The sequence below is a fragment of the Sceloporus undulatus genome, chromosome 5 (genome assembly GCF_019175285.1).
Source record: "Sceloporus undulatus isolate JIND9_A2432 ecotype Alabama chromosome 5, SceUnd_v1.1, whole genome shotgun sequence".
Classification (NCBI taxonomy): domain Eukaryota; kingdom Metazoa; phylum Chordata; class Lepidosauria; order Squamata; family Phrynosomatidae; genus Sceloporus; species Sceloporus undulatus.
The window spans coordinates 15,102,700-15,128,715 of record NC_056526.1 but is presented as its reverse complement, the minus strand read 5'-3'; the positions used below and the strand labels follow the sequence as shown (position 1 = coordinate 15,128,715).

Below are 26,016 nucleotides of genomic sequence, written 5' to 3'. Positions count from 1 at the left end.
TGTAGTGGTTGTTGCTATGTGCTTTCAAACTACATTCAACTTATGGTAGACTTCTCTTGAGATATTCTTGAGAAGATATCTTCAGAGGAGTTTGTCATTCCCTTCTATCAAAGGCTGACTTGCCCAAAGTCATCCAATAGGCTTCCAAGCTGAGCAAGGATTCAAACTCCAGTTTCCTGGAGTCCTTCCCAATACTCAAACCACTACACCATGCTGGCTCCCAGTTAGGGCATACCCAATGAATCAGTGGTATGTACCTGACAATTCAACTATTAATAGATCTACTCTAACCAATAGAATTCAGATCATTGTATGCCAGAGAAATTTATGGGGTTCTTTTACTACAATTCCTAAACTTTCTATGTCAATTTAACAAGTGGGCACGGAGAAGGGGCATTTGGGAGCTATAGAAAAGGAGAGGAACCATTTATTCCAAGCTGTGGCTGTAGATAATGTGCATCCAAAATGTGCAAATTCACAGAAGTCACTCTGAGAAAATTCCACAGCAATAAACTGGGGACAGACAGATCCACTGAGAGTGGCAAGAATACCTGAAATGCAGAGGAAATTGCTGTGATACTGCTTAGCTCATTATGATTCTCTGAACAAAAAGTCAGGGATGCAAAGGGACAGTAAGTTGACAATCTTCACAAAGCACCCTTAGAATGGAGTGCCGATTCTAATTTAGATTAGCTGTGGAGGTATTCTTCATGCATTAACAAGTCATGGTGTTCAGAACACCTATTACAAACTGTGCCTTATAAAATGGCTCATTCTCATAGAAGCGGAATGAGATGCCTTTAAAGGCCCCAACTAAACCTTGCACATAATTGCATGGAACAGTCACCCATCAAACCTCTGTAAATGAGGAGAAGGTGCTTCATTTGGAAGCAAGTGAGAGCAGAGAAGTGGAGGGAAAGGGAGGTCTTAACCCTTCATCCACCCTCTTGTTCCTTGTTCCAAATCAAAGCTGCTGCTATGCCCTGTCCTTCTCTTCTATGGTTCTGTGGGGTTTTGGTTTTTCAAAACAGATCTAGGCTTGAAATAGTTACTTTGGGCGGCTATAGTCCCTAGACTCTTCCTGTCAACCTGGCCACTGGTCAGATTGGCCAGTGGATTTCAAGATATGTAATCCAAAAAAGTAACTTTTCCAAATTCTGAGACAGAACTGTGCATACTATGTTCATTTTCAATAACTGCTTTGCAAGTAAGCTTCAAGGGGAATTGTTGACCCCATAGTTCCTGTTCTTTGGAACTGTAGTCATGTTCCACGGAAACATGTCTCGATGGCCATCTGTCGGGGATGCTTTGATTATGAGTTCGTGCATGGCAGGGGGTTGGACTGGATGGCCCTTGTGGTCTCTTCCAACTCTATGATTCTATGGAAACTCACTCAGTGACCTTGGGCAAGTCATACTCTCTCCACCTCAGAGCCTCAAACCCCCTCTGAAGAAATTTGCCAATAAACCCACATGATAGGATCACCATATGACGGAAATGAATTGAAGGCACACAACAACAAACAAACAACAAAGTTGTGTTCTTAACTACTGCAGTACTGTATATTAGATCTTTAGAGGCCCTTTCACACTGCACAGTTATAGAACTATGCATTCTCTTTAACTTGTCTCATCCTATGGAATCCTGGGATTTGCAATTTAGGGAGAGATATTGAGAAGCTCTCCACCAGTCTTTGAAAATTTCCCAATTCACCAAATTTTGTTTTAAAAGATGTCACAACTTTGGGACAGTACTTGCCCCAAGAAAATTTTAAAAAATACATGAAAACACAAACACACACACACAGCAAACCTCTCGCCCCACAAGCACTCTAGGATCCCGCATCATTCCTAATACCTCCGTTTTCCTCTACAAATCTTCTCTAAACAATGACAGTCCATTCTGAGAGGGTCTATAGAGGAAAACAGAGGTATTTGGTTTAGCTGTGAGGGATGCAACATTAGTGAAATCTTGGGTAGAACAATTGCCCCCAGCCACCACAATGTTGCCTACTCCTGGTGTATCTGATGGGTATTTGGGGGGGGGGGGGGCAAGCATTACGCTGCCACTCTGCTTGAGTGAATGGGTTATTTGTACAAGCAGAAATTCTGTGGTCATAGTCCAAGAGAATGTGAGAATGTTTAAGACAGTTGCAATTGATGAACTCAAAGAATACTCAAATGTCAGTTGGATTCTGGTATATGTGAGCATTACAGCCCACAACACACATAAGGTATTTTATAGAAGCAGTGGCAGTGGTGATGGTCAGCCTGGTGAACCCATGAATCCATTCTGTGTTTTAATCCAAACTTTAAAAGATTCTATATGGATTAAGTCTGGGGAATATGGTTCAGCAGCTTGAGTAATTCTACTTAAGTTCACAATACATTTCACTGATAAGGCAACAGATGAGTGTTCATAGGAGCAAAGTTTGATTTAGATGTGCATAACGAGATGAAACTTCTTTTTGTGCTTTGACAAACAGAGGAGAGATTAATTTGATTTAGCCCTTCTGGGAAATCATGCTTGCCTGCCATTTAGTTGGATTGCTAACTTCCTACTGCTAAATCTGAATGTATTTTTATTTGCAGCTATACAGATATTGATGAATAGAGAGCTTTCCCTTTCGTAATAATATTGTCAGATGTAGCATGACAATACATAGGCTTTCCTGTCTCATTATGGGCTAAATATTTCTATTTCTAAATATTTCATAGTGGTTCATGTGGTGTGAAATACAACTTAATAAATTCTATGGATATTTTATTGTGTTGTGTATGTAATATTAAACTCATAGTAATATTTTATAAGCTGAGTTTTATGCTTTTGTAAGTTTATAACCATGCACACAAAAATACCCGCATACACAACTTGAATCATTTATTTCACATAAGCTATTGCAGTCTCTCAGAATGACTCTTATTAATTAAAATCTTGATTTTGTCTAATTTAACTTTTTTGCTATTCTAATTCCTCAGAACAATAAAGGTATTTGTTCAAGGACATGGGAAAGCTACAATTTACTGGCTAGTTGGATTATGACCACAAATACTTGACTATGGTTCATTTGTTTGAGGAAGGGTATTTGTAGGGGTTGGTATTCTCTTTTTCATTCTGCAACGCAAAAAGCCCCTAGGACTCAACATTTCACTGTGATAGCCTCCTTTCCATGGGCATTTCATTATTGGTGGAGAGTAGGAGACGAAAGGACCAATGGACCGTGGACTGACTATGTTCCCACAGCCAGATGCAAATCGATGATACCACCTGCTAAAATCTTAGGGTGCCCACCTCAGTAACATAGCCAGCTGCTTCTCCAATCCCACCCTGCTCTCCACCAATGGAATGGCGATGGAAGTAGGCAAAACAATGAGTCCTGGGGCTGATGACACTAGAGCCATGCCTTAGTGCCACATGTGGAACTCTGATGCTACACTTGACAATATAGCATATTGGCCATTGAATTCAAACGTAACCAAATATTGCCAGATATGCCTGGCAGTGGATTTCCGGAGTTCCAAGGAAAGTTATTTCCTTGCCCTCCCTAGATATGCATCTAAATATATATCCAAGTACTAACCCAGCCAAAACCTACTAAGCTTTTAAAAGCAGACAAGGTGTAGTGGATTCACAATGGTATGGTGGCATCTAGTTAATGTCCGTCCCAGGGCTATGTTCTATAGCTTCTGGAATTTCTCACAGAGCATGGCCAGTAACTATGTTGACTAGAGGATTCTGGGAGTTTTAGTCCAAAATGGGGACCTTTCCAGGCTCTGATTTAGCCCTATTCAGAGAATGGCAGCTCCTCCAGTGATCTCCAAATGAGCATCCATTGCAACTGAAAGGCAGCTTTCTGTGTACACAGGCAGTACCTGAATAAATGTACAAAACTTTGTCTTCCACTCCAGTGTGAATAGTGAATAAATGCAGAAGAAATATTTTGTCTCATCAAAACATTTGCCCATATATAGTTTATAAAATATATTTCATGTTGTTGTTGTTATTATTGTTGTTGTGTGCCTTCAAGTTGTTTCCAATTTATGGTGATCCTAAGGCTAACCTATCATGGAGTTTTCTTGACAAGTTGCTTCAGAGAGGGTTTCCCATTGTCATCCTCTAAGGTTAAGAGTGTGTGACTGCCCCAAGGTCACCCAATGGATTTACATAGCCAAATTGGAATTCAAACGCTAGTCTCCAGTACTGAACTCAAGAGAGCTTACATGGGGTTGCAAGGCATGCAACAGCTATCCATGGTGCTGAACTCTTCCTCTATGAAAATTTTAACACCTCGGCTGAAATCTGTCTACCCTACAAACCACCACTAGTCACTGCCTCAGTTCAGACATACAGTATGTCACTTCATCAAGTACCTTCAGTATGTGTGCCATTTTAAGGATTGGAGTCATGATTGTCACTCAGAAAAGCTTTCTCTTCCATTGTTCCAAAGAGAAATATATTTAGCAGTGGTCGACAGTTATTTGCCCTGCAGATGTTCTGTGCCTCATCTCCTGGAACCTCAACCAACATGGTCAATAGTCAGGGAGCTGATGTCCCAAACATCTGTGGGTCAAATGCTGAGAAGTGTTGAACTGGAATAATAGCTGCCTTAGAGAGCATCTAACACCTTTTTATTTACTGTATATTTGGGGCATGACGGTGCTACCTAATTCACAGAATGGCAAACAATCAGTCAAAAGTTCTTAGCAAAACCCATACTGTATGTGCATTTATGTTGTGGGTTTATGGAATCATTTTATGCTGCATGGTTACTGCACTATGATTCCAATTTAGCTACCATGCACCATCCTATGTAATCCTGGGATTTGTAGTTTGGTGAGGCACTAGAACCCGTGGCAGAAAATTCTAAAGTATCCCTCCCTAAACTGCAAATCCCAGGAGTCCATGGGATGTATCCATGACAGTTAAATTGGAATCATTCAGTGATATTTCTGTAGTGTGAATGTGGTTATATGAATAGGTCTGATCATATTGAAAGCATACACCTAAATACAGCACTCTTTTGATGACAATTGTATGATGAGTGAATGTATGACAGGGCAAGAACAGGCTCTTAGCTTCACAGGCCTCCCTTCACAATTCAATGGAATAGCTGTACAAAGCCAAAAATGTATAGTTGAATTATTTTATAGGCTCCTTATAGACACCTAGTTGAGTATGCATGTAAATAATAATAATAATAATTATTATTATTATTATTATTATTATTATTATTATTTCTATACTGCTTTTCCGCAGTGATCAAAGTGCTGTACATAGTAAAATTATTAAAACAACTTCTACTATGCATGTTCCCTCAACACCCATAAAAGATATTGGAAGAGGCTTTCCTGTGCTGTTCATACAGATGAATTGGGAGTTAATGCATAGCCATATTGTCTTCCAAACTGTAGGTTGTAGTGCAATCTGTTTTCCCCCATATACCTTATTGATCACTCGTGATTTACAGAATTTCCTACATGCCTATTTCCTGCTTCATTCCTGTTGAGATACCAAGAGGTATACCATCTGGGCACTTATTTATATCAGTCTGCTTAATTAGATGATCTAAACTGCAAACAGATCGAAAGTGCACATTAAACGTAACAGTGGAAATCAGCCAATCCACATGCAAATAAACAAACTCTGCACTGATTTATTTGCTGAAGATGCCAGCCACAGATACAGGCAAAACATCAGGAATAAATTCTTTCCGAACAGTATATTTCTAAATGTACTGCAGGGCATAAGACATTCCTCTCTGCAAGCAAGGAAGCCTGAATTCTACACGAGGAGCATACCCTCCAATTTGGCAAGGACAATTTGAATTAATCCTGTTTCATCCCACTTTTTCAGCAGCTCTTAGGTTCTCTCCCCTCCTCTCACTTCCTCCCTTTGTCCTGCCATGTTACAATGGTGTGGTGACAGAGAAACTATATATGGAAGAATTCCCTTGTCCGGATGTAGAGACTAGAGAACTGGCAATCCTGTGCCCTCTTGGTTTTATCCTTGCTCTGCTATTTTCCTGTCTGTGAGCCAGGAATTCAAGGCCTAGGCATACACAGTTCCAAAGTGCCGCTCACTAGTATTAGGTTCACACCAGGATGTCCTCAGAAACATCCAGTTTCTAGAATTTGTGGCTATATTCACCATGCACAATTTATCGCAGTCTGGTGTCAATTTAATTGCCATGGCTCCATCCTATGGAATCCTGAGACTTTGTGAGGTATTTAGAATTCCCTATTAGAAATCTCCAGGTCAGTAGTTCACAAAGAAGTGAGCTCTCTAGCAGAGAGAATGCTAAGTACCTTGACCAACTATAAATCCCAGGATTCCAAAAGATTAAGCCATGACAGTTAAAGTGGTATCAGACTGCTAGAAGTGTGCAGTGAGAATAAAGCCTGTGTTTACTTGAAAGACACTTAGAAATGAATAAGATAAGGAATACAAAGAATGTTTTTCCAAGAAATCACTGCAGGTTAAGAGGCTTCAAATATATGTGTGTATAACATGCATCTTTGAGCAGCAATTAATATTTTTAGTAAGAAAATATAAATAGACATGAAGGAGGACTGGATGGGCAAGTCCACTATTCATGTACCACCAGCTACCAAATTTTGGTGTTATAGATACTAATCCTCCACATTCCTTCTGTTTTTTCAGTGTCAACCATAGTGGAGTGAGATATCTGGACTTGTGTCCTACAGTTACCAATTCCTACTGTACATGGTTGCTGCAATGTTGCTCTTACCTTTATTCATGCTAAGAACTGGCAAAGTAAATTGACCAAGGAAGTCATTGGCAGTTAATGCCATCTGATCTTCTACAACAAAGCGTATCAAGGCAAGATCTGGAACCTGGACGTTAAATGTGAATGATTCATTCCATCTAGGATTCAAAGCTGAAATAGAAAGGGGAGAAACTCTTGTCTGATGTATATTTTTAGCACAGTTTTCCATGTAACCATGAGTTACATGTAAGGAAGACAAAGAATACTTTTCCAAGTCAAAATGTGCTTTTCTGGAAAGAAATGTCCTGTTGTCACTGCAGGTTAAGAGGCTGCAAATGTCAGAATTTCATTTTTAAACACACACACACACACACACACACACACACACACAGGGGATGGCACCTGTTAGTGGAATGTGTAGGGGCGTATATGTGTGCCTTCAAGTTGCCTGTCAACAGTAAATCCACCTAAAATTCGCCCCGTGTCTGTCTCTTTTTAATTGATGCAGAAGATGGTTTTCCTTCTTCCCTCCATGCTGCTGACCAAAGCCTCTGCCTAGACCTACTGTAGCTGCTGGCCATTCTGTGCCTACTGAGAGCATTGGGCATCAGAGAAGCATCTAGCTATGTCCCTGTATCCAGATGCAAAATTATTACATCGTCTGCTAAGACCTCTGGAAGACCACAATGGAATTCAGCAGAGGTTGTAATTATTTTCTGTCTAGTTACTGGGACATAGCCAAATGCTTCTCCAATCCTCACTACTGCCACCAGGAATAGAATGAAGAGGATTACTACAGAGACTCTACAGAAGGATGAGGGTCAGTGAATGGCTTTAATATAATTACATACTCAGAACTACTACGCTATGGTGGACAATACAAAGAAAAGCTGTAGTAGAGTTAAGAGAGTCATCCAGGAGGGAGAACTCAATAGGGTTTGAGGGAGCTGTGAATGATTAAGGGTTAATATTTAATCTAATTGTGTATTAATAAACTTCTACTTATTTATTCTTGTTAAGTTTTGATAGCGGGTCTGGTTATGCTCACCCACTGCATAACACATCCACTGGTCCATGTAGGGATCACCTTGAGACCCATGTAGCCAATCCAGGGAGGGATCTTGTGGGGAATGAGGGCAAGGTGAATGACAGGACCCCAAAGGTTAGAATTGCAAAGCCAGCCTGGAAAGTGGTTCTATCACAAGTGGTAATAGATTTTCATCACAATTCAACCTATGGGAATCCAAATCTCACTTAGAAATGGAAAGAATATCGAAAAATATTCAGAAAATGCTCAAAAATGAGTTTCTCAAGTGTCAGGAAATTCTGATGAGGAGAATCCTGGAAGGATGGGAATATTTGCAATTTGGAAGCCATTCTGTATAAAAAATGCATACTTTTTGTACAGAAGATGGCATTTTCTACACAGAAAATAGAATTTCTGTATAGAAAACAAGTTTCTAGCATGGAAAACACCTATTTCTGCACAGAAAATGCTGTTTTCTGAGCAGCGATGCTAGGAAGAGCATCAATGTCCAAGCAAAACAGCCGCAGGCATTTCTGTGAGCAGAATACATCTCAAAATGCAAATAATCTTTAAAATCTGTGCCACTTTCAATTACTCTCTCACAACAAGGAGCAAAATGTGAAATTATTCATGCTTGTCTGTGAGAGTGAAATTTATGATGATTTACACCCCTGAATACTAAATGAGAACATGCAAAAAATGGTTACTATGAATTTTGATAGAGTGTTTCTTCAACCACATCTTGCTCTTTAAAAATGTGATTCAAAAAGGGCAGAAGCCTTTTTGATATGTTCATATACAGTGTGCACATTCCAGCAAGAAGTTCTCATGTACAACTCTCATGTGTTCCAATGTGGATTGTACAGAACAGCACCTTCCTGAACTCAACTGAGTGAACACAAGCAAGAAGGAAGGTTATAGGAATGAAAATTTCAGATAATGGGATCGTCAGTGATGCTTCTGTTTAACTAGTTTCCAGAGCAGAATCAACACATTTGAAAGTCTGCTCTGTTCTCTGTTTTATTTCCAAAATGTTATGTTAATGTACCAATGCACAAATGCACTTGGGTGGACTGATAAAGCACCAGCCAAATGAAAAGCACATCGGGTTCCAACATTTATGCTTGTACAGTATCAAGATTATTTTTCTCTCCTATTTTTCCAGCTTCTGCAGGATATGGGACAGTGCCAATCATACAACTGCTTTAGGGAACTTTGTATTTTTTCATGGAACACATACACACTGATTGAAAAGAGATGCAAATGAATGGAAGAAGGCAACATATGCATGCTACACATCAAGAACTGAGTTTAGAATTTATTCTGGGTGAAACAGAATATAGGAGGAATATAAAATAGCATAGAATGAACCAGAGGATTTTTTTTTTAAATAGAGGGGTGAAAGTATAATTTTGACCCTAACTGCAGTAGTGAAGGAAAGCAAATCTACCAAACTCAGTATTGCTCTGGTTCTAATATTTTCCATTGTTAAGATTATTCTGTCCCATTTTCTCTCTGGCTTGTGAATTGTTGGGGAGGAAGTGTTGGTCTGTATAAAGTTCATAATAGAGGCATACAAAAAAATCACAAGATATTAATTTGTGTATACATTTTTGGATCTATACATTCTGAGCTCATTTCTTCCTAAATGCATGCCTTTCTGGATGCATATTTCCTATATTGCAAAATTCAGAAAAGTATAGATTTCAAGCCATAAGTGTCTTCTGGTTCAATCTAAGATTCAGCATGTGTGAAATATGTACATTCACACTGAAGTGTAAAGTGAATGGATTTCTCAGCCATCCCTAGGCAATATAAAGAAACTTCCATAGTACAGATTATTGTTTTCTTATCCAGACTTTGGGGGGGGGGGATTGTGGGGCATGCATCCGAAAATATACATACAGATCTGCATACATGCAACAAGAGACCAACTTTGATAGGATTTGTAAATTATCAAAGTGAACCACTGAGCATGTCAACCAGTTCACTGAGTTATGGAAACTGTTTTCCAGTTGGACTTACCATTATTCTTTATTACAGAAGTCTGCTGTTTGGCCATATCTCCGGGAACACCATGAATTTCAATTTTGACAACAGGATCAGCTTTATTGCTCTTGGAGAGGTTACTTGGAGGCAGCTGATGACCACTAATAATCTGCATATAGAAAAACACATATCACTATGAATTTATTGCTTGTATTTATGAAACTTGACATCTGATTTCCAGTTTCATATAATACAGCAAATGATTTCCCCCCACAGGACAAATGAGCCCAGATTTTTTTCATTTTAAATGCTGCATATAACACAGTGCTCTGTGGCACTGTAATCTTTGAATCTCCTAATACTTTCAGCATTATAACCATTAGCTTTACTAAGAAGATTGCTATAACATTGAGTCCTATAGAGTTCAGTCTTAATCTCAACAACAGGAGTTCTCCACTAACTGCCATAGAAAGGGGAAAGTCATCTGTGATGGTATATGATTCATACATGCTTTTTAAAAGAACTCACTTTACCACAACCATAAAACTGAAATGATATAAAATCAACGCAATATGGAAACATTTAGGGTCAATAATATATGGTGTAAAATGGATAAACATGAAACTGCATTTGAAACCATAGTGATTGGATGGCACCTGCTGCCCAAACAGAATATCCCAGAGCTTGGAAAAGTTACTTTTTTAAAACTAAAATCCTCTTTCTGGGGTATTCTGAGAACCACAGACACACACACAAAAGGAGGGGCTTTTCCAAGCTCTGATCTCTTTGTTATTGTTGAAATGATGCAATCATATTATATCAGTAAGTCCTCCCTCTGGAACATTTTCAACTGTGCTAAATAAAATTGTTGTTGTTGTTGTTGTGTGCCCACAAGTAGTTTCTGACTTACAGTGACCCAAACTAGTCATTGCAACAAGTAAAGCCATTACAAACATGGGTCTGAATCCTATATTTTATTTTATTTTAAATCCTGTCTTTCTCCTTGTACAGGACCCAATGTGACTGTTAGTCCAAAGTAAGTCAGAGCTTTTGAATCAATAGGCTTTACATAAATTTTGTTGTTGTTGTTGTTGTTGTTGTCATGTGCCTCCAAGTCATTTCTGGTATCATATCCTGGTGTTTTCTTGGGGAAAATTGTTCAGGCGAAGTTTGCCATTGCTTTCCCCTAAGGATGGGTGTGTGACGTGCCCTAGGTTTCATGACTGAGCTGGGTTTCATGGCCAAATTGGGAATCAAACCTGGTTTCCAGAGTTACAATTGAACACTCAAACCAAGAGTGTTCTAATGAACACTGGGTGCTTCCAATGTTCATGAGATGCTCCTGATGAGCATCAGGTACATTGAACACTTCTGTTGTGCATTGGCACTCCTGATGCACAGTGGGAACTCCTGTTGCACTCTCGCACTTCCTAGCTAGTTTCTGGATATACATCAAGAATGCCACAATGCACCCCAGTACCAATTGGATATCAGAGCCATGGTGCATTACTCACTAATTGGCTATCATTGTGCAATGGCTATCTGTATATTATAATGTCATGGGGGCACCTAGGTGAATGCAGGCATTGCAAGACAACAGTCAGCCCTGCACACCCACAGATCCTTTATCCACATTTGTTATCCATTGGAGGGAGGGGTGGAACCAAATCTGCAAAATGGTGAGCAAACTATTAGCTAAAAGGTTGATACACACATTGGGAGAGATTTTGTGACTACACCAAAATGAAAAGGAGCAGAATAGGGGGGAAAAATTCCCAAATGCCCCATTGTATAGAACTCCTATTTAATAACCTGTCAAATGTCTTTGATAACTATTTGCAGCTAGCTGGCCATAGAATTTATAGTATTCAAGGTATTTTTCAACAGCAAGCATCGGAAACAACCAGGAAATATTACAGATAATAAATCAAAGCTGTATGATTTATTTTTGTTCTAACAGGCAATTTTCCGGGACCATCTCTATACATGAACATCAAGCTTGCCCTGAAAGGTTTAATTCAATTTGCCATTTTTTTTACACACTCACTGTAAATGTTCCAAATTGTAGCTGAAGAACGACCTAGGTGTGCTGAGAATGAAATCCACATTAATAGCAGCATTGGCTGTTTCGTACATGACAACTTTGCAAAATTTGGGTTAGCTCTTAGACATTTTATATGAGTGTTCATCCCAACATAGTGTAATGGTTTGGGCTTTAGATTAGGGTCCTGGAGACCAAGTTTGAATCTCTATTCAGCAATCTATATATATTGTATAAAATTGAATGATTTGGCATGTTTATGAAATTTAAAAATATAAAAAAAAACCTTAACTCTGGATCAGTAGAATTGTAAATCCACCCTATAGTCTATATTCTAAACTCTGCAGCACTGCATAGAACTTGTAATTAGCCCCTTGCAGGCTGAGGTCCCACACACATACATTTTCTTCTAATGTACAGAGGAACCATTTCATTCACACATTCACACACACCACATACAAAGTAGTGGGTGTGCAGCTGATTCATCTTCTCCTGGAAGCCACCATTTTGTTTTCCAAGGTATGCTGAGGAAAACACTGGGCACCAACCATTGATGTCATTCAGCAGTGGAAGTTCCTATTTATGTTTTTCTAAGAATGGCACAAAACAAATGAGGAGCCACTGGAACTCTTCTTTATTGGGGGGAAAAGAAATGGAAACCACCAGGGAATGCTGACCCTACTGCTAGGCAGAGTGAGCTGATCATCTCAGGCAGCAGATTTTGTATCACGAAAGAACACACATTTTTTGTTGTTCATTATTTTACTGCTCAGGATGAGAATAGGCAATTGTGGGATGCTGTGCACTCTGTGCCAAAAATAATGTAGCTGGTTCAGTACTATGCCTCTTAACATGAGAGAGAGGGAGAACACCATTTGCCACTCTGCCTCAGGCAGCAAAATGCCTTGCCTTGGCCCAACAACCACAAATGAGTGGCAAAACTATGAGGAGAACAAACAAAACAGCTGTTGCTGTTATTGGAGAAAGGTGACCTTCCTCGCCCTGTGCAGGAGGATGAATGGAAATATTGAAATAAATGTGGGTCTAATGAACTGTAACTAAACAAATGTGATCTTTCTAATACATACATAACAAATGAAGAGTCTTTCTTAATTGAATGAGCAAAATAAATTTCTTGTGAAACCTTCCTTATGAGGCATTGTCAAGAGCCTGCTTTTGTCATTCATCTGCTAGGAATGCAGTAAAAAGGTCAGGAGAACATCCAAGAACAGTGCTGATGAAATCCTCCCCCCATCCATTTCTTCAGGCCAAGATGTTGTCCTGGCAAGAGTGGCACCATCTTGGACAGAAGTGATCAAGCTAGGTAAAGATGAAGTGGGAAGGAATGGTGGCACCATTCCTGGAATGACAACTGGAACACTCCCATGAAAGGCACTTTCCTCCTCAGTAGTTGACCCTCAGAGCCTGCTAAAACATAAAGATAACAAGAAAGGCACTAGTCTAACCCCTCTAAGAAGGGAATTCCAAAACCTGGGGGCAACCACTGAAAAGGCCTTCTCCTGTATTCCTACAGAGAGAAGGGCCCCTCAGAAGATCTCAAGATACAGGCAAGCTCATGTATGGAGATACAGTCCTCCCAGTAATCTGGATCTAAACCTAAAATTCTTTCCCTGAACTGTTTAAAAAGATTCCAATTTAATAAACTGGCCAAATAGACCAACAAAGGCTGGAATCCTGATAGTTACTCCCAACCAAAGTAGTCCCATTGAATCACTTATTTAAAAGTGAGTCAACATAAGGAGAAATGCAATTCATTCTATGGCTATAGTCAGGATTAACAATAGGATTTAGGCCCACAACTCCTTTGGGCAAGTCATACTCTCCCAGCCTCAGAGGAATGCAATGGCAAATCTGTTCTGAATAAATTTTGCCAAGAAAACTCCACGATAGAGTTTTCATAGGTTGATGACAACTTGAAGGCATGTAACAAAACAACAATTCATAATAATCGTTCCATATATAACCAGTAAAAATTTTAACAAAACCATTTTACCTTTATTGACAGTGAAATTGGATTGTATTTCCCAGCAACATTGAATGGATCATAACCTGTGTCTCTCCTTCTCAAGAATTCTGGCTTTAAGATATAACCAGTGCCACCATTGTCCAAAAACTTTCCAATTAGCAGGTCCATCTGTACTCCAGGTGTCTGGAAATTCAAGGCCACTGGAAGGTGTGGGGGGGAAAAAACAACGCATTTTCAGTTTGAAGAGAAGTATTTTACATGGGCAGGGGAAGCATCCGGCAACAGAAATAATGGCTGGTTTTCTCTGCCCCAACCCACTCCATCTCTTTTTCCTTGTAGATCTTTTTGGGCTTTTTGGTTTGTATATCTGGACAAGAGCCATAGCATTCTTGGATCAATGTGAGTCTTTAGGGGAAAGATTAAGTTTCCAAAATTCAGAAACTAAAATTCAGCTAATAAATATATAGATGTAAACTAAATATTGGTTTCAGAACTCTCTCCTCACCATGGATACTTCAAATTCCACCTGACCCATGTGTTGGAAGAGCAAAGGTAGGGGTAGATACAGCAGTTATGACCCACCACCACTGAAAGGAGCAGTGCTACCACCCCAAAGCCTGGAAATCTTGCTTTGTCATAACACCTTCCAGAACTCAGGGACTTCTAGTTTGAAAAAGTAACCCTCCCAAGCTTATAGTATCCATATTCATATCATATTTTGAAAAAGTCCAACTCAGAACCCTTCACATGGTAGTTCAGAAGAGCTCCACATGCACACATCAGTGTAGGTATATCCCACCTTTACACTCCAGCCAAATATGTGGGCAATAGAGGCATAGGAGTTTATCACATGTGAGGAATTTCTCTTAATTTCGAATGAAAAGAAAGTGAGGCCAGAATGCATTTACGTAAATATGCTAGTTCAGCAAACGTGAATGTGAATTACTTTCGAACTGGCTTCCCATTGCTCGAAAATAGCTTGCCATTGCCCGAATTTGTGTGTGGTAGTTTATTATCACGCAATAACGTGAAAGCCCATGATTGCGCTCGGACTGACTTCCCATTGCCCGAACCATGATTGTGTTCAGATTGCCATTGGATTATACTTCCAATTTCCCTTGTCAGATAAACTCCATAGCTACTAAGCAAGGGAAGGTGTCAGCTTGACCCTTGCAGCCTTTCATCTCCCATGCATTCTTTCAGTGTGCAGTAGCATCACCTGAACTCTCTCTTTTGACTTAAGATGATTCCTTAAAAACCAGTGGTCTCTTGTTTGAAATCTTCTCTGTGTTGATATTCCTGAGTTATGTTCCTAAACTATATCTAAAATTCTTAAAATCTCATCTGCAAAGCTTCTGATTGGTTCTATCATCTGTTGACTGGCCAGTACTGCAAAGAGGGCATTTTCATAAGAGGTTCCTAGATTGCGGAGACAGCTGCCTGACAAATTTGGGGTCTTGACCCAGCAAGGTGCTAATAGGCTTGAAACAGGGCATGCATTGATATCTGAAGGGGAGGGATTTTTCACAGTCCCACCATCCTCACAGACACAGTGGGTGAGAAGTCGGAGAAAGCCTTCTCCACAGCTGCTCCTAGGTGGTCTGAGTGGTCCCTTTCCTTCTGTCTTCCACCAGCACGTAAAGACATTGTTCGTTAGGTAGGTTTTTACATTTTAGCTATGGAGTTGCAGTGTGTGAAGTGATGTGCTTCTCTCTGTGTGTGTATCTTTTATTGAAACTCTGTTTTAAATATGTTTCAAGTATGTTTAGTGTTTTAGCTGTTTTAATCCTGTTTTTGATTACGTTGATGTTTGTTTCAGTTTTTGTAAATTAATGTTTTAGTGGGATCCTTTTAAAACTCTTGTAAGCTACCTTGGATCGCATTTTGGGAGAAAGATGGGATGTAAGTGCAATAAATAAATAAATAATAAAGGCAGCCAGTGGCTCCCTTATCAGTAGGGCAGCAAATCCTTATTATCAAGAATGAACTCTTCTAGAACATGGCCACATAGGCTGAAAAACCAACAAAAATCTACAAATCCTCATTGTGTTTAGTCCAGACTTCAATGGTACTTTCCAAGGTGCCGAACCCTATTATCCAGATGGATTCAGCCCCTTGGACAGTTTCTCTAAGGTTCAAAGTAACACTTTGTGCAAATTAACCACCCAACTGACATAGAAGCTGCCAGCTGCCATTCTCCTTGAAAAAGACATTAAAAGGGACCCCCACCCAATAAATTTGGCCCTGCATCCTAAGGCATTAATCCAATAGCAATAGCAATAGAATTTACATTTCTATACTGCTTAATAGCACTCTCTAAGTGGTTTACAATCCGTAAGCCAATTGCTCCCAACAAGCTGGGTACTCATGTTACTGACCTATGAAAGGATGGAAGGCTGAGCCCTGGGATCAAACTCACAATGTTGTGGGTGCAGTACCAGCATTTAACCATTACACCACTAGGGCTCCCTCAGAGATATTAAATGGAAGAGAGATTTAAAAGAAATATAGCTGATGGCTTGATAAAGAAGCACACAGACTGGACACCTGTTCAGCCTTACCTGGGGCTAAGTTACACTGAAATCAGTGCAGAGTACCTCAGAGTAAAATATGCTGCATATAGGATATGCATATACAACCCTGCTCAGGCTTTAAGGTTTTCAAGGGAGGTGCTTCTTTCAGTCGCGCCACCCTCCCCGCCTCCCCGCGGCCTCCCCCTCCCTCTTGGCCTCTGTGGAGGCCAAAGCCTCCGCAGAGGCTGAGAAGGGGCCTGCAGGGCCACCGGCGGCGGCCTCCCCCCTCCCTCTTGGTCTCTGCGGAGGCCAAAGCCTCCACAGAAGCCAAAAAGGAGCGTGCAGGACCGGCGGTGGTGGCCTCCTCCCTCCGTCTCAGCCTCTGTGGAGGTAGAAGCCTCCGCAGAGGCCGAAAAGGAGCGCACGGGGCCGCCAGCGATCACCGCGATCACCGGTGGCCTCCTCCCTCATTTAATTATTTATCTTTTGGCTTCGACCCACCAGTTGTCTGAGGAACAGCCCTCGGCTCAAAAAGGTTATCTACCCCTGGTCTAAACTGTAAAGGAACTATCCAAGCTATCAAACCTATTGGAGCACAGGGTTCAATTTGGGCTTTATCTACACTGCAGAATTAATGCAGTTTTACACTGCTTTAACTGCCATGGCTCAGTGCTATGGAATTCTGGAATTTGTCGCTTTGTGAGATATTTAGCCTTCGCTTTCTGATAGCTCTGATGCCACAACAAACTACATGTCCCAAGCTTCCACCGGCAGTTAAAGTGGTGTCAAACTGTATTAATTCTGCAGTGTGGCAGCAGTCTAGGATGGTTCCTTGCAAGTTCAAACTAAAACTCAGATGGATTCACCATCCTAAATTCATGGAAGCCACCAGGTGCCACTGAGTTTAATGAGAGATGAGATATCTTTAATCACATTGAAGAAGTGGCTTTCTTGTAGCTCCTCTAAGACAAGTTCAGGGACTGACAACATGTATAGTGATTTAGCTATTTATATCTCAAAAGGAAAGAGGCTCTGGCTGAGAACCATTTTTAAAAGGAGAAAAAAACATAGAAATAAAGTTACTGCTTCCACACGTCACCCATTCAATTCTGGCTCCTGTAGTGACATTTATAAAGCATCCAATTTTCTGCCATGAAGGCTGTGCGAGCCCAGAGTGGCACTCAATTAATGAACCTTTCATTCCAGGGAGATGTCCAGTGCCAACGACGACACATCCAGACAAAGCTTGGTGGTGCCAGTGAGTTAATATCATAAAATAGATCAATTTGTCTTTTGTTACACATTATGCAGATGCTTTTATGGAAGACAGGATATAAAAGCAGTGACTGTTGCACACAGTAGGAAGAGAACACAATTGTTTTTCTTCTTTTTCACCCCTTTCAGCATACCATCAGCCTTGCTCCTGGAAGATGAAACAAATTACACAATTCCATGTACCTGTTGCTATTTTTCCTATTGCCATTAGTACCAATACAGGAAGGGACTATTAGATGATGTGTGAAAGAAAGAGGAACAGAAATCTATTGGGATGCTACCCCACCCCATAAACGTGGGGCAGGGGCTAGTTTTTCCCTGTATGATATTCCCTCCAGACACACACACACACACACACCAAGGCTAAATGCCTGTATTTTCCACTACACTCTCTTCCAAAATGTTGACAATGAAAATGGAGCTAATGGGAGATAGTTCAGGTTTTACGGGATCATTGTGTGAGTGGAGTATTTCTGTGTATTTTTCTGCATTTTGGAGACTCTGCATGGTTTAGGGTCACATATTATATAAAATTCATGCTGGTTTTTTTCCCCTTTGAATAAGGGGGCAGAGGTTTTTGTAGCTTCAGACCACCTTAAAAGTGGAGTCTAGGGATTTCATCTGGCCCACAGGGTGAACTTTGCCCACCCTGAACCAGAGGGAACCAGCTAAAACATTGCCTTATGCTTTGGTAAGGTATGTGGAAGCAACAAAATATATGGTTTAAGGACAAGGAGGTAAGTGGGGGTCAAAAATGTCAAAAGGAGCTTCTTTGTCAGAGGCTTTGTTAACTGAGGTATGCCTGTACTGTCTTCTAGCGTCAAAGTAAAATTTAACTTTGTTGCACATTTGTTTTCAGAAAGATAAGCAGCAATATATTCAATGGCAGCTGACCACTCTTGGGAGCAGTGAAGCTGCACCAGGTTCTTCTGTGATCTTTAAAGGTGCTGAACCCCAAAATGATTCAGCATCTTGGGAATTTGTCGCATGAGAAAAGAAAGGTGAAATGGATCGGGAGAGTAGTGGCTTTTCCTGTGTGGCTCCGCGTGATGTTGTAACACTTCCACTTTCTTCCTGAAGGGAGAGGGTCATCAAAGCACATCTTTTACTGAATGGATTTTTTCCTTCGTAAGTGCCTTACAGGTATTCCTCAGTTAATAAAATAGATGCACAATTTCTTTAATAGAAACCTTGGTACCAGAGGCAGAAATAACATGGAAAATAACATGGAAAAATAGCAATAGGTTCCTATACCACAAAAAGAAGAGCACTTAAACATGTTTCAGGATTTAAAAAAAAATCCAGAGATAGCATATGCAAAATTAAAGTCAGGTAAGCCTGGGATAAGGAAACAAAAACATTTTGAGTCTTCTACAGACCACCTGAAAGCTTCTAAAATGCATCCAAGGATGACTTTTTTCCTCCACCACCCTCCACTTTTATTATGATTTCCATGCTGGTGGCCAATTTTATGATTCTAGATCTAATATCCTGTAGAACATGGTTTAAGGATGAGGAGGAAAGTGGAGGTCAAAAATGACAAAAGGAGCTTCTTTGTCAGAGGCTTGTTAATTGAGATATGCCTGTACTATCTTATGGCATCAAAGTAAAATTGACATCCAAGGATATCATGAGACAAATCCTCTGCTCAGCATATACACTGTCTTTCTGACACTCATTTTTATCCATTGATCCCATATGAGGATTTATTACATCTAAGTCTTACTGCTCCATATAGGCAAACACAGGATACAATATGATACAAAGGAAGCTTACCCAGTTGGCATCCAACATTCCAGAATTCTTGTGGGTCGTAATTTGAAGAGTCTGTCCTGGTTCCTTTGGGGTAGATTCGTGTGAGGAAGCGGACGGTGTGCGAGACAAAATCAGGGGCTGAAAAGGGACATTTTCAAAATCATATCTGTGAGGGCGGCATGGTAATGCTGCATATTATGCTTTTCCCAACATTAAGTTGTTAATATTTTCTAAAAATGAGATAATTTCACATGCAGTCGTGAGAGGGCCAGCCTCACTGTGACTCAGAGGGTGCATCTGCACTGTGGAAATAATGCAATTTGACACCACTTTTACAGCCAGGCTTTGCAATGTCTGCCGTAGAGTAGACATACAAATTTGTGGTTGAACAATACAAACAGATAGCTTACCAAGAATAACTACAGAGTTCTCTTTCCCTCAGTTTTATAACCAGTCTATGGATGAAGATGAACAAAGGGCTGCCATGGCCATCAGGCAACGAGGCAGCTGCCTCAAGCAGAAGATAATGGAAGGTGGTCCAAATAATTGAAGGAGACAGCTGTGTGCCCTGTGTACTGCCTCGTTCCCCCTAAGGTAACCTGCTGCCCTCAGTTTTAGTGGATTCTACTGCGAGTTCAGTAGGCTTTATTTATGGACTGGGAGGTGGAACAAAAAATCTTAGCCCATGAGAAAAGAAAGCCAAAATGAAGCAGGAGAGTAGTGACTACTTCTGTGCCTCTCCACACACCATCATAGCACTTCCATTCTTTTCCATAGGGAGAAGGTCATGAAAGCATATCATTTGTCATGCTGGAAAAATAAATTTGGCAAAATGCACACTTTTATGATCATCGCCCTGAGGAAAAGAATGGCAGTGCTCAGCAACATGTGGAGAGGCAAGGAGAAAGCTACTACTCTTCTGCTCTGTTTCTGCTTACTTTTCTCATGCAATAAGGCTCTCTTAGTCTTTGCCAAGTGTTTCCAGATTTCAGTGCTTCTCCAGTTCTCAGGAAGAAAGAGAGGAATCTGAGGACAAGAATGTTTCCTTGAAAGATCTGTCTGTCTGTCTGTCTCTGTGTGTGTGTGTGTGTGTGTGTTATTCATTTGTTATACTTGGCTTTTTGGTTTGAATTGCATGCTCTGTGCAGTTATGGCCAATCCTTAAGGTATCATGCTCAGTGACCTCATCAGGGCCAGCCCTGTGGGATCAACAGGGGGCATTCATCGCAAGGTCTCAGGTTTGGGTCTTGGAATTTCAGAGCCTTGCATAATTCTGACCTGGCAACCCTACCTTTGATTCAGGTAGTAAAATATCTTGGGCAAGGGCAATCTGTACATGCACAGATTGAAAATAAGTGTGATATGTGTTGAAATTATGGCCAATGAGAGCTTAGCTCTCCTGCAGATGTTGGGGGCCAGGTTCAAATGGTCAAGTTTTCTGATACACAATAAAAACTGCAACTGTACATCTAAAGATATGAAATTGTTTAAATTACCTTTCCTTTTAATGAGCTTTTGGCCTTTCACCTCTCCGATAGAATTATTTTGGTAAAACTTTTGTTTCTCCCTTGAGTCTTCAAAGCTGGCAAACTTCCGAGAAGCAGTGTAAATGACAAGTTCTGACAGCAACATGGCTACCTTAACCTTATGGCCCTGCAAAGAAAAGTGAGAAAGTTACAGCCTTGCAAAATGAAAAAGGCAAGGGGACTTTCCCCCAGCGTTTTATACAAAAGAATAAGCTAAAGATCTTTGTTTGTGGGACACTAGCCAAAGAATTCCCTACCTCTGCATTGAGAGTTTTAAAATAAATTGAGATTTTTAGAGGAAGCCCTTCTCCCCACCCCACTAGCTTCACAAGTACAACTGCTGGAAACATAAGAGAGGGCTGTTTTGGTGGCTGCTCCCATGCTATACAATCTCCTTCCTAGAAAAGCTAGACCGTTCCCTCTTGCATGGTGTCCTTTTGGCAGCCGTTGAAGACTTTATTTGCGTTGACAGGCCTTTGGGAACTGATGGTTTGGACAGGTATTTTAATAATGTGTTGCATTACCTGTATCTCATGCTTTTTAATGGTTTTGCTTTTAGGGATTTTTTTTAATTGATAGCTCAATTATATTTTATCATTTGTATGTTTTTAGTGGAGAGCCAGAGTGACACAGTGGTTTGAGTGTTTGAGTATAACTCTGGAGACCAGGATTCAATTCCCAGCTTAGCCATGAAATCCACAGGTTGACCTTGGGCAAGTCACATGCTCTCAACCTCAGGGGAAACCAATGGCAAACCTCCTCTGAACAAATCTGATAGGTTCACCTTAGGGTTGTCATAAGCCAGAAATAACTTGAAGGCACACAACAATAACAACAATAAGAACAACAACAACAGCAACAAACTTTTTAGTACTGTGATCATTTTTGTGTATCTGGGTTTTTGTTTTTTTGGGTGGGGGGGTTGGGGTTGGAAGCCATCTCAAATCCCAGAGCTGACAAAAATGTGGGATACAAATCAAATAACAACAACTGTTGGAAAGACTTACTATTCTGTTTTTTGACATAGCACATTGCATTCAACAGAAAACAATATAGAGTGGCACAGGTCTTGCCCTCACAAACAGCAGATACTTTGGAGCTCTGCTTACCTTTTCCTTCTTGCCCTTTTTGGATGGTGTCTTATGAGGAATTTTCTTCAGCAAATGTCCAGTAGCATCCTCCTCCTCCTCATCTGATACTTCTGTTTCTTCCGTTTCTCCGATCTGACCCCGGCATCTCTCACCTCTCCTTCGAAGGGTGTCTTCTAGGCTGCCAACTTTCTTGTTCTTTATCAATATCTTATATTTCAGTTCCTGCAGAGATAAGGAAATGTGGGCGCATTCAGCATGGTGAACCACAGGCCAAGACCTCTCTCTTCCCCTCAAGGTCATTGTATTCAACTTCCACCCCCGCAAATATTTTACATGCAATTTATACCAGCATACTTCATGACAAGGAGACAAAGAATATTACACCTTGAATTCTGTTGGTTAGTCACAAGGGAGACACGCTGGCTGCATCTGCAGTGCAGAGATAATGCAGTTTGACATCACTTTAATTGCCATGGCTCCATCAATGCTATGGAATTATGGGATTTGTAGTTTGTTGTAGCTCCAGAACTCTTTGACAGGGAAGACTAAATATCTCACAAAATTACAAATCCCAGAATTCCGTAGCTTTGATCCATGCCAGTTAAAGTGGTGTGAAACTGCATTATTTCTGCAGTGCAGATACAGCCACTGAATCAATTGTTGAATGGTGAGTCAAGACACAAATAAATCCAGTTAATTAATTGGGTCTGCTCAAATAAGGACTGAGTACAGGATTTAGGCCTACTCTTTCACATTCCAAAGACCATTCAGGTATCAGTATCTAAGCCACTGGCTGTTTTTATGTCACCAGGCATTGACCAAGCATATATAAGAAGGAAGGGAAATGAATGTCATGTTCCCATACCCTTTCCACCACCTCAGTTTGTAGAACAAAGATGTTCCAAATTCTTATCATTACCCTTAAAATTTCCTAGGAATTTGCCCCATACAGCTATACAAAGACAAGGACCATTTGTCCCAAGAAAAAGGCAGAGAGAAAGTACCTCTGGGGAGGGTAGCTGAGATGGCATAGAATCATCAAGTGTTGAAACACAGAGTGTATCTCTGAAGATGTCTAGCATATGAGCTGCCATTCTCTCCTGCTGGGGAGGACTGCAGTGGTTCTCCAAAGATAAAATAATGGGATAATCGGATACCTGAAAGTTAAAATATAACATAAAGAGCACTGGTATTCACTCTGCTGCATATATACATACATGTGACACTGACCAACTGAAAAACAGCTCAGTTCTCATTGGATTTTTACTTGTGTGATACCATGTACTAAAATGATATCTTTTATAGAGATACCAATGAATGGTGTGAATAAATAAGTACACAAGCTTATTTAAAAACAGACTGCTGGTTTGGCTCTGATTGGAAGCCCAAATGGAATGCTCACCAAGTAATCAAACCAACTTCATATGGCATTCTTATGAAAATGTGCAAAGGAAGCATTGAGCAACAAAAGGCTATGACATACATAGAAGCTCGCTTATAAGATGCAAGCACTATTTCCAAAGTATGTGCATCAGACTTGTTCCCTGTATCTTATTCTGGTGTTCGAGCTGCTATCTTATCAGCAGAACATGTTAATATGTTTTAGAGCATGGCTCAGAGTGTTCTGTATGTTTCACCTAATTTTAAATCACTGGGAACTTAATAACATTTTCTGTGTCTAGGCACACTGTTCCCTTCAATGTGGCTCTACTACATTACGTGATCCTACAACATTTACAATACATTCACTTTCCAGCATCCCCCCATTTCAGACCTACTTTTAATTTTTGATTTTAAAAAGCCAGCTGACATCCCAGAGTCAAGCAAAAAAGCAACTGTATACTGTTAACCCAGTGTCAAATAAAAAGGGAGCTTATACTGTTAACTATCACCACAAGACTTGAGACTCAGGCTCAGTTCAGACATGAAAGGGAACTATCTTTTCCAGTGAAAAGAAAGGGCCATGGCAAGACTGGAGCTCACTTGCTTTCCTTTAACCTTCTCTGCTTTGTTCTTCATTGAGGTTGATATTTCGAAGTTTCTGTTTGTGGCTTGGAACAAATCATGGTTTCCTATCATATATGATGCCAGAAACTGTGGTTTGTTCAAATTTCTGTTATGACAAAGCAAGACTGGGCCATGGTTTCATGAATGGTGAGCTGGTATAGCCAGGTTCATCACCAAACATTAAGCAAAGGGATCTTGTAGCACCTTTGAGACTAAGTGAAGCAGAGGAGCATGAGTGTTCATAGACTTGAGCCTCAGATGCAAACACAGCTATGCCTTTGAATTCTGCCATATATTAAATTATTCTCAGACATACCGTAACCTTTCCTGCTCTTAAGGCTGTTGAACAATGGAGACCCTCAGAGCCTCTAAATAGAAGAGTCTCAGAATGGTTAGATAGCAATGGCTTCTGCTTCTACCCTTCTGCTGAAGACTTAAATGTAACATCCAGAATTGGCATTGCTGACAGGACCAAAACAGGGCTTGAACAGACATGTTTTTTCTATAATCTTTTCATCTGGACCTGCCTTACTCTATAACATATCCTCCAATATTTCCCACATCAAACTGAGATGTGTGTGGACAAGTGATATCAGAGTGTGATCAAGATGGCAAAAATTAGGAGAGGATGCAGCAGTTTGCCTTTGCCTGAGCCTGCAGAAAAGGGTAAATTCCTACTTCCTCTTGTCTTCTCTCCCCCTTTGAACTCAGTTTGCAGCAAATGTACTAATGGAGGAAGAGGGAAAAGTAAGATATTTTTAAAGTAGCTGTAATAGTGGGGCAGCAGAGAATTAATCTGGACTGTCTCTGCCAAATCAGAACAGTTGGTAGATGTGCTATGATCATATACATAATATAACTGCTTGACAGTTATGTAGGTTAGCCAAGTCCATTCTATAAAGATATTGTTGGACAGTTGGCTACCTGATGTTTCTGTATGGCAAGTAAGCACCTAGGTGACTGCAACGCGTTGTGTCATACAAACATTGTCCTCAGCTTTTAACAATTGCAAGCACCTATTTCACAATGGTGGAAGTGGTGATGAAGATGTACAGCCTGCTCTTACAAAAAGACCTCAAAAGTGCTCACACCTACCTCGAAGGCATGCTTGTGGACCACGTTGATGACATTCTGGAAGGTGATTTTGCTTGTCAAAGTATGCCCATGATAAACAACAGGCTCACCATCCGGCCCATCCCAGCAGTCAATTTCTACACAGCGGCATCCCCTCTTCAGGGAACTTTTAAAGGGGAAAAAAGGGAATTTGCTTTTAAAATTAATTAGTAGAGCACCACAGCAGTTATCTTATATAATAAAAGATAATCCGTTGACGTGTTGGCATGGATGTGGGAATGGGAGTTGTGTTGGGAATGTTGTGAGGTGCAGAAATTTTGGCAGGAAATAATTAATGAAATAAATTGAATTATAGTGGACACCTTGCAATTAAATAAAGAAAAAATGTATGATTTCTGATGGAAAGAATCTGGGATTGGATAGAGATGAGTATTTGCTGAAACAAATGTTGAAGGCAGCTCATGCTGTTGTAGGCTGAACAAAAATGGAAGGTGGAAAGAAAGAAATATTATATTTCAAAATTAGAAACAAGAATGAGGTATATGGGCAAATTAAAAGCAAGTGAATAGATGAGGAACTGGAATAAACCAATAGACATGGCTAAAGAAGAGGAGAGGTACAAAATTATAAAAGATACAATTAATATGATTCTCCACATTAAAGGAAATGGATTTTGAATAAATGATAACTTTGTTCACTAGAGGGGTGAGAGTGGGAGGGAGGGAAATGTTATAGTAGAAGGAACGTTAATATATAGGTTATTGGGTTAGTTAACCTGATAGCTGTATGTTAGCACTAATGGTTTTGTATTAATTATTTAGTATAAGATGGATAGATAGATAAATAGATATCCCAAACATTCCATAAAATAAATATTACATTCATAAAAAAATAATAAAGGAATTTAGTACTACTATTACCATTACCGTTACTACTACTACTTTAATGTAAAGAGTCTATGTTTTCTCTATTAGCACTAGAGCTTTTTGTAAAGTGGCCATATG

At 40.2% G+C, this 26,016-nt stretch overlaps 1 protein-coding gene across 1 annotated transcript in view; it reads right to left on the bottom strand.

The window, feature by feature from the left end:
• The window catches only part of LOC121931569 (1-phosphatidylinositol 4,5-bisphosphate phosphodiesterase zeta-1-like), a 51,438-nt gene that overhangs the window by 4,063 nt on the left and 21,359 nt on the right, over positions 1–26,016 (bottom strand). The window contains exons 5-12 of the mRNA XM_042469474.1: positions 25,034–25,178; positions 22,936–23,088; positions 21,950–22,153; positions 20,811–20,967; positions 19,336–19,452; positions 13,799–13,971; positions 9,780–9,912; positions 6,749–6,898 (exon numbers count right to left, since the gene is read on the bottom strand). Of these exons, the coding sequence (XP_042325408.1) occupies positions 6,749–6,898; positions 9,780–9,912; positions 13,799–13,971; positions 19,336–19,452; positions 20,811–20,967; positions 21,950–22,153; positions 22,936–23,088; positions 25,034–25,178 (1,232 nt within the window). The remainder of the gene's footprint in view (positions 1–6,748; positions 6,899–9,779; positions 9,913–13,798; positions 13,972–19,335; positions 19,453–20,810; positions 20,968–21,949; positions 22,154–22,935; positions 23,089–25,033; positions 25,179–26,016) is intronic.